Source organism: Hyalella azteca, unplaced genomic scaffold (genome assembly GCF_000764305.2).
Source record: "Hyalella azteca isolate HAZT.00-mixed unplaced genomic scaffold, Hazt_2.0.2 contig15419, whole genome shotgun sequence".
In the NCBI taxonomy this organism is placed as follows: Eukaryota; Metazoa; Arthropoda; class Malacostraca; order Amphipoda; family Hyalellidae; genus Hyalella; species Hyalella azteca.
The window spans coordinates 1-9427 of NW_025945274.1; the positions used below are offsets into that span (position 1 = coordinate 1).

The 9427-nt window shown below is 34.2% G+C and overlaps 2 protein-coding genes across 2 annotated transcripts; both read left to right on the plus strand.

The window, feature by feature from the left end:
• Window positions 1–211: 211 nt before the first annotated feature.
• On the plus strand, window positions 212–5010 carry LOC108677543 (dolichol kinase; the record flags this gene model as incomplete). Its single annotated transcript, XM_047884411.1, has 5 exons — window positions 212–315; window positions 924–1114; window positions 1654–1735; window positions 2227–2547; window positions 4039–5010. Coding segments are annotated over 5 exons (1433 nt in total), but the record flags the coding sequence as incomplete, so codon positions are not given.
• A 1632-nt stretch (window positions 5011–6642) lies between these two features.
• LOC108677545 lies at window positions 6643–8612 on the plus strand (the record flags this gene model as incomplete). The annotated part of the gene is given in 4 exon segments (XM_018165773.1): window positions 6643–6740; window positions 7384–7498; window positions 7946–8040; window positions 8496–8612. Coding segments are annotated over 4 exon segments (425 nt in total), but the record flags the coding sequence as incomplete, so codon positions are not given.
• Between the last annotated feature and the right edge of the window lie 815 nt (window positions 8613–9427).

Here is a 9427-nt window from a genome sequence, read left to right on the forward strand (position 1 = left end):
AGGTACTAGGTACGGTAAGTCAATTACATATTATAATTTTTATTTATAAACTCTAAATTTGAGATATTCATTTCTCCTGAATATTTGCCCAAAATTGTTGCACACGGTACACTATCACAATTACATTGAATGGAATAAGGTTCCTTAAACCAAATTTAGTATCGTTTTCTGGAATAAGTTTTCCCGAAATAAATAAATAATTCGTTTTCAGGAGAGTGTGTGGGTGTGTGCGTGTCATGCTGCGTGTACGGCTTGCTTAGTGGCTGTTCCATACACAGTCCATACACACACTGCCAGCTTCATACATTCATACAGGTAATTTGATCTCTGAGTCAGCACTAGACATTCATACAGGAAGTCGGCTGTGTTAGCTCCATAAATTCGTACAGGGTAGCAGCTTGTTGTGTCAGCTCTATACATTTGCACATATTCATACACTTGTACACAGGTTCAGTATTTGCATTGTAGGTAGATGATTATGATTATACATTTTGATTTTAATTTGAACGATATTAAACATTATAATGGTTCTCTCACTGGTTTAAGGGATTTTGTTACCTACTATATATGTATTTGTATAGGCAATTAAATTATAACACTGAATATCATGCTGGCAGTTTTACAGCCAATGGATGCACTGAAATATTTTGCTGATTCGTTGCTAACACTGACGAGACTGTTACTGGTGTCTTCACAAAAGTATTGTCCACTCATTTCATAAGCATCGAGCTCATTTTACAAATACTATTGTTGTTTACACAAGCATTTTTAGTGTGTTAAATGAACTGTAATAATGGCCACACTAATGCTGTCTTGCAGCTGTCACTAATGCTGTCTTGCAGCTGTCACTAATGCTGTCTTGCAGCTGTCACTAATGCTGTCTTGCAGCTGTCAGTGCAGCTGTCACTAATGCTGTCTTGCAGCTGTCAGTGCTGCTGTCAGGACTGTTGTTGTTGCTGCTGCTGTTGCTGCCGCCCCCCACCTCCCCCCTCTTGCTGCTCCCCCTCACCGCCGTGGTGGGGGGCGTGGGGGTGCTCTGGAGCTCCCTGATGCTGGGGGAGTTCTCCCCCCTCTGGCTCCTGGGGGAACTTGTCGGCTCCCGTCCTGGTCTAGGGTAATTTAATAATTAGCAATACTGCATTGATTAATTTTAATGGACTAATGTCAATTAAAGAATTAATTAATAAAAGTTTATGCAATATTTTTTGTTGCAAGTAAAACGTTAGAAGAATTTTTCTCTCATTTCCAAAATGATTTTTCATTAAAAAAATGAAAAGTTGAAAATTATTGAACGTAAAATCTGATTAATCATTCTGCTTTGTGTAAAGATTGTGACAAATTTATATGCTTTTTGTCTAGATTTCCTCCAAAATCGAATCAAAGGACGAGGATTTGAATTATAGAATCAATACTACATGAAATAAACAGCACATTGTACGCTATGTACAAAAATCATTAAAATCATATCTAAAACCATTACTGCTCTATAAACAATAATAATTCTCCAGTACAGTAACTACAGTACCACAATATTTACTACATAGTACAGTACCAACAATAATCATTCTTCAGTACAGCAAGGAAAATAATCATTACATTGAAGAGTACATACAATAGTCATTACAATGATTACAAATAAAGTTTACTGTACAGGTGGGGGCGCGTGCTGCTGTTGTGCTGGTGGACCGCATGCAGTGTGGTGGCCTGGCTCACCACTAAGTGGGTCTATAGGTCAGTACGTCTACAACATAAATAATATATATGTAACATGGAATCTATATAATATATATGTGTTAAAATGTGTTAATTTATGTGTTATGTGTTAGAACATATACGGTATAATAAATATGTTATATGGAATCTATATATTTATACCTATGTGTTATACCGTATGTCTAGACTCTAGAACATATATAATACATATGTTATTTAGAATCTATATAATGTATACCTATGCGCTATATGTGTAGAACATGTATAATAAATATGTTATATAGATCTACATAATATATTATACAGCCTTATGTGCTATATAGCATGTTTACATTAAGCTCCACTGAGGTGAATTTTTGCTTGATTTACGTGTTACAAATAGTGTAATAAATGATAAAAATATGTTGTTGTTGTATTTTTCTTTTACGATTACAGGCGAATACACCGGCCTTTTACCTTGCGATTTTATTGCTGCATTGTTTTTTATTTTAATTTCTCCCAGGTACCGTGCAGTACCTGTACCCGTGGTACGCAAGACATACCATTAACCTGTCACCTCTCCCAGGTACCGTGCAGTACCAGTACCCGTGGTACGCAAGACGTACCATTAACCTGTCACCTCTCCCAGGTACCGTGCAGTACCAGTACCCGTGGTACGCAAGACGTACCATTAACCTGTCACCTCCTCCCAGGTACCGTGCAGTACCAGTACCCGTGGTACGCAAGACGTACCACGTACTCGCCGTGGTCGTGTGCGTCGCAGGGGTCGCCGTAGACGCGGCCTTCCTTCACTTGGCCTCCGTCGCGGCGACCATCGCTTGCCTCATCGCCGAGGTCAATAATTTGACTTATCATTACCAATTAATTATATACTGATTTTTCTTCATTAGCTCTTTATATCGGTATACTGATTTATCATCGGTGTAGTTCGGCAGAAGCTTATCTTTTATGCAAGTTTGATTGAAGACCAGAGCATGCTTTTTATTTACAATCTTCTTGTTCGTTTTTTCAATGAGTCGAACCAAATTTCTAGCTGGAGCCGGGAGATCGAAAAGCAGGTTTCCGAATGACATTTTAATATATTGCGACGTTTCGAAAATACAATTTTCATTATCAAGCTGGTGAAGGTTCTACAACATCTGAAATTGTATTTGAAATGACAGAAGTACATATCAAAGGTAAAGGATACAATACGAAACGTCTCAATCTATTAAAAATGTCATTCGGAGACCTGCTTTTCGATCTCCCGGCTCCAGCTAGAAATTTGGTTCGACTCATTGAAAAAACGAACAAGAAGATTGTAAATAAAAAGCATGCTCTGGTCTTCAATCAAACTTGATTTATCATCTTAACTCTTTCTATAAGTACTGATTTATCATCTTAACTCTTTATATAGGTACTGATTTATCATCACTAATTCTTAATCTTTTTGTACTGACTTATCGTCTTTAATTCTTTATATACCTACGGTACTGATTTATATTTACTTCGTAATGTATTATTAAAGATTAATTATCACTAAATTAGTTATAGGGAATGATCATAAATTTTCAATTGCTAAATTATTAAAAATAAATTCATTATTTCTGATTCATTGTCACAAATTGATTAGTACGTATCAATGATCACCGATTTATTAATACTAATTTTTTAGTAATAATTTATTCTCACTGATTTGTTATCACTAATTTGCTATTTCCATATTAGGTATTATATAATTATTTTCCGTCGTTTATTGTCACCAATTTTTTATTTCCAAATTTATTATTAATTTTCCAATAAAAGAATAATCCATTAGTCTTTCTGCCTCTATCTCTACTCATGCTAATGAATTTTAATTCCACATTAATCGTTCAAATTCTGTATTGCTGCCTCTTTCTCACAGTTTATTTAATTTTATCTCATTTTTTTATTTGCTTTCTCCCCACATGATTAATAAATAATTTTTTTTTAAAAGAAGCTTCCTTGTTCATGTGTTCTATCTATATATTATATTCGCCGCTTTTCTCTGTTACACAAATTATAATGTGTCACGTATTGATGTTTGTACTTCGATTTGTTACCGCAATAATATTACATTTGTTATTGCCTTGTAATCATCATTGTAATCATTGCTCGAGATGAAAAATTTCTGAGACTTATCATACCTAGTTTTCCCTGTACTCTTAATATTCACAGTTTCAAATGGTTTCTAATAATGAAAGGCCAGTAAAAACCGACATTTAGCTTGAAATTCGCATTTAACATCTGTTTGTAATCCCCGTTGGTTTATTATACTAACTTATTTGTATTTATATTTTTTAATTTTTTGTATTATTTCATCAGGTTGTTCGTGTTTTGGACGTAGCGTACGTAGCACCGACTTTAAGTTCGGCCTTCGCCAGCTTCTTGGACGAAAAAGACCGCAGTGGCCGCTTGATCCTATCACCGATCTACCTTCTTGTCGGCCTCAGTCTACCTCTGTGGCTTCTACCTCTACCTCTACCCCACTGTCCCCCCTCAATCTACTGCTCTCCGTGTGGGAACAACTTTCTACCCTTCACCCCCTCTTACATTGACCCCCTCTTTCGAAATTTTGACTCTGAAAACTCGATTTTAAAAGATGAAAGCGAAATTCTTAATCCCGAAAACGGGAAATGTTTTAATGTAGGAACAGAGCGATTTGATTATGAAAATAACAACCAATTAATAGAGAATTTTTCAATTAGTTCTTCGCAAATGATTTTACTCCAACTGGCTGGGGTTCTCGCTGTTGGTATCGGGGATACCTTCGCTAGTATCGGTGGTATTCGCTATGGTAGACATAAATACCCTGGCTCTAATAAGACCATCGAGGGCAGTGCGTGTGGTATCGCAAGTCAAGTGATGGTAATAGTGGTATTGGTGGTGTTGGGTTGGGTTAACGTCGGCTACCATGCTATGGTATGGTGGATGGGTGTGGTTATAACCATATTTTCAACATCCATTGTTGAAGCTTTCACTAATCAAGTGGATAATTTGGCACTTCCGTTGATTACGTTTACAGGATTCTGCATAACTGAATATTTGGCGGCTGTATGAATAACTTGAAACTTTTCTTTTAAATGAAATTTGATTGTCATTCGAATTTTCCTGTGATAATTGAGCTTCCGCCTAGTCTAATCATTGGAAAAAGTTGGTGCTTTTTCCTTTGTAAATACATCGTTGAGCCTCAATGTGCTCTGCTCTCTACTAACTCTGAAAATAGCGAAAAAATTTATCGTGTTTCCTATATTAAATACACTGTTAGAAAAAACGGTGAAAAAACGGTCCCACTGGCGTTCTAGTGGCCGGTCGCCCGTGAAAATGAACTGTTTCGCCGTTTTTATCAGATGTTTTCCGGATTTCTAGTGTTAAATTAGATTAAAAACGGCGACACAGTGTTTTTTTTTCACGTGCTGACCGGCCACTGAAACGTCGGTAATACCGTTAACGGTAATTTTTCTAACAGTGTACCTGCTACTTGAGAAATCCATGTAATGCCGTTCATGGGCATTGATTTCTTACCGTCATATATACCTACTACTGCAAAATACAAAATAAAATTCAGTTGCTTAATGCGATATGCCTTCTTTTAAAGGCCGTATTTTTGTTTATCAGGAAGTCCCCGAAGAAAAATGCTCATTTTAACGACCATGTAATTAGTGCTTGATTTGTAGGTAAATAAACGCTAATTTTATCGAGCGTTTTTACGTTTTCCATACCTCATGTTCTTTTCAGAAAACTGAAGCTTGATTATTTTTAAACATATACGCATATATTTACCACTTGATTGTTTTATATCTTTATAATATTCCATTGTTGGTACAATTTATAAATTTGAATTTATGAATAAACTAATAAGCTTCACCAATTTCCTAAACCAGCTTCAATTTCATTTCATGATGCGATTCCCGCGTCCTTCCTAACGTTTCAAAATGGTTTTAAATTTAAGGGAATTTGAGTGGGAAAAATTATGTACGATTGATTGAATGTTGATTATTTTGTGCTCTGGTTTGCCTCATATCTACTTCAAGCAGCTATTGTATTTTCGTTGTGTTTTAATTAGGAATAATTTTGGCTATATTTCATAAGCCATTAAGCTGTCATACGCATTTCATACGTTAAGTTTAGAGAACCATTTAGTTTATATTGAATATCTTATAAGTGAAATTTAATACTATTTTTGAAACTTCTCTGTCGAAACTGTAGTTTAAAATTGGTTGACCAGGTAAGTGAAGACTAGTCATGCTTGAAGTATAGTATGATGTTAGATTCTGAATTCTCAGAAACTAAAGCAAAAGTAGGAGAATCTTCAGGATTGAATGCCTACATTTTTACTTAATACATTAATTATGTACGTCTTGCAAAACGACCCGCATGTGGGTCTTGAATTTTATTGCGCTAGCATGTAGAGCACATTGAATAGAAGTCCTAGATAAATAAAACAGAACATTTCCATGTATTTCCAGATGTATTCTACTAGCTGATGATGGGCATAGCCCGAAACGTTCTGTTTTATTTATCTAGGACTTCTATTCAGTAAAATGTTTTATGCAACTTTTTTGGTTTTAGCCTTTATTCTTAAACTGAGCACATTGATAAACACATACACAACCCCTCACTTCAATATGTGGACAGGCACTGATGCTATAGCAAGCCACACATAGTCAGCAGTTTTGATCCCCGCTCCTAACATGTTAATGATTGTTGATGTCTATGATAATTGAATTTTATGTGCAGCCTGAAAATTTTAAAATATCAGGTGTCAGTGAACCATGAAAAAGTTAAGATCTGAACAGATGGTCGATTGCAGATGAGCTTCAAGAGTTCCTTAAACCAATACTTGGAATTTTTTGCAAATTTTGCTTACCGTACATATTAAATTATATAACTTTGGAATGGCTCCAGACCCTTCTATGACGAAACAGAATGGTGAAGACAGAAGTGCACCTCACCATCACTGCTGTCACCACCATACCTCCCATCATTCCTGTCATCGGCAAAAAGAGTCACAGCCTCAAGTTCAGGTAAAAGAATATAATGGCTGCTATATTCAATTCACGTGAGCACTGAAATAATATTAATAATGATGAGCCCTTGCATCTTTTGGTTCAAACAGTGAAATTATTATTATTCTATTAATTATTATTCTGACAACAATTTTGAAAAATACCTAACAATAGAATGTAGAAGTCAAAATATTACCAATGAAAGATTCAGGTTTTGCCTCCCATGCTTATTATTATTATGTACATTGGGTATTTGCTTTGCTTACCTACTTGAAATTTAATAAGCATAGTATTTCAAGAAATTGTAAATAATTGTCTCTCTAATCTCTCTCTACTTCAATATTTTGTAGTAGTAGTTAAAAATTTGTAGTTACTCATCCATGTGAGGAAAAGTTGCAAACTTGAAAATGAATTTCAATTTCAGATGATTTACATCTAACATGAATGAGTGTTTTGCCTATTCATTTATGCATAGTTTTGATTGTTTTTCTTATTCATGTTATAGAGCACTATGAACCTAGTGTACAAATAATTATTATTCTCTATTACTATACATTTATTCTTTCTTTATTCTTTAGCCACACAGGAATACAATAATAGAAAATAGAATGATATAATAAGGACAAAAGATGATCAAATTAATGATAATTTCTTTGAGCAGACCTAAAGCAGGTCCTGGCTTGTGGTTGCCGGCTTTATTACCCGTGTCCTGCGTAGCTCTGGGCATCCTGTCTGGATTTTCTTCAGCTGCTCCATTGATGATCCTCTCTTTGATGGTGATATGATATATTTGAATTGATGAATATTATTTGAGCATTAATTACTAATAATAAGATATAATTTATGCAGTAGGTAGTTATAAATTGAGCAATAATTGCTACAAAATGACTCAGTGGCATTGATTGATCAAGAGTCAGTTTATTATATAAAGGTATGCTATCTTATGTTGCCAATGATGGATGTTTTCTGACACACAACTTTTAGCTTTCTGGTTATCCAAAAGATCTCCAGGAAATAATTAAAAAAATGTTATTGTCATTTTGTATAGGTACTTGTCTGATTACAAATGAATTAATTGTCATAACTTTTGTATTCCAACTATGAAATATGATTTGAAAGAGCAAGGTTGTACATATCTATAGAAAAGAAAAAGCCTAATTTTAGATTACCTATATTGGAAAATTTCTTATTGTGTGTGATTTTAATGAAGACCTCAATTCAAGAGCTGTTGCTGCTGCTATCTAATGCTGCATAGCCGCTACTCTATCAAGTCTCTGCCACTGACCTCCTTTTCATCTGAATCTTCTCCAAATCAGAAGTATGTTGTGACAAAAATTATTAGATTTATTTTTTAATTTTTGTCTGCCTCACACAATTATTATTATACACACACAAAATTATTAGATTTATTTTTTAAATTTTGTCTGCCTCAAATCAGAAGTATGTTCAGAAGTATGTTTAAAATTATTAGATTTATTTTTTGATTTTTGGCTGCCTCACTCAGGCATTCATGCTTTTAAAATATATTTTATGCGCCAATGTTTTTGATGCAACTAATTCATTATTTGACCTTATATCTCTTTGTGTATGGTACATGCTTGATTTATTTCCATTGCCATATAAAAAAAAACATTCCATGTTACAAAGGAATTTTAAATTATGATTTGGGTGAAGCTTAAAGAAATTTAGGTATTCAAATCTATGTAACCATTACCAAATTTTATCTGTTTGTCATATACTTTTTCACTTGAAGATTTTTAACCATGTTTGCAGCAGCAGTGAAAGCTTTATATGTAAGAAGAGCAGCACATTGCAGTACAAGAGCTACTGTGTTGCTCTGCAGCCCATAAAGAGCAACTCTACAGACAGACGCTTGCAGATTCTCTGCATNCTATTATAAATACCATAGGTACTACCTATATAAATTTGTATAGCATTGTTCTATTATTTCATTAATCTATTCTAGAATATGTACTGGGTGGGTAATGGACATATTTTGTTGTATATTTCCATGGCTCTCTTCTACTTGAAAACAGGTAGGTACCTAATTTTATTGTACATGGTTTTGTTTGCACATGTGTTTTATGTACATATATATCTATTTTGAGGTTTATAATAGTTTTGTTATAATTTTCTATTATATTATAATTTGCTGTGTTACATTACATCATTATTTACTTCTCATTGAATACATAGATAGAAGATTATGTGAAAGATTTTACCTTTGTTAATGTGCATATTTAGTAACGGAATAATGAATTAGTTGCCGTCAATCAGTTTAGTCAGTTGAATCTTTCTTCCAATAAGTGATGAAATTAAGTTTTCTGAAGATCTATCACTCTGACAGGTTTTGTGATGGCCGCAACATCAGTGTTGGTGAATGTGGTGGTGGTGGTAGTGGTGAACACTTGGCTCGTCACTCACCACTCTCAGACCTTCAGTGTTGGCGAGTGGCTACTGGCGGGTTAGCTATTATAATTTTTATTTATAAACCCTAAATTCTATGTATTGATTTCTCACAAATATTTGCCCCAAATTGATGCATAGGTACGTACTAGGTATCTCAATTACATATTAAAATTTTTATTTATAACTTTAAATTTGAGATTTTTATTTCTCACAAATATTTGCCCAAAATTGATGCATAGGTACTAGGTATGGTATCTCAATTACATATTATAATTTTTATTTATAAACACAAAATT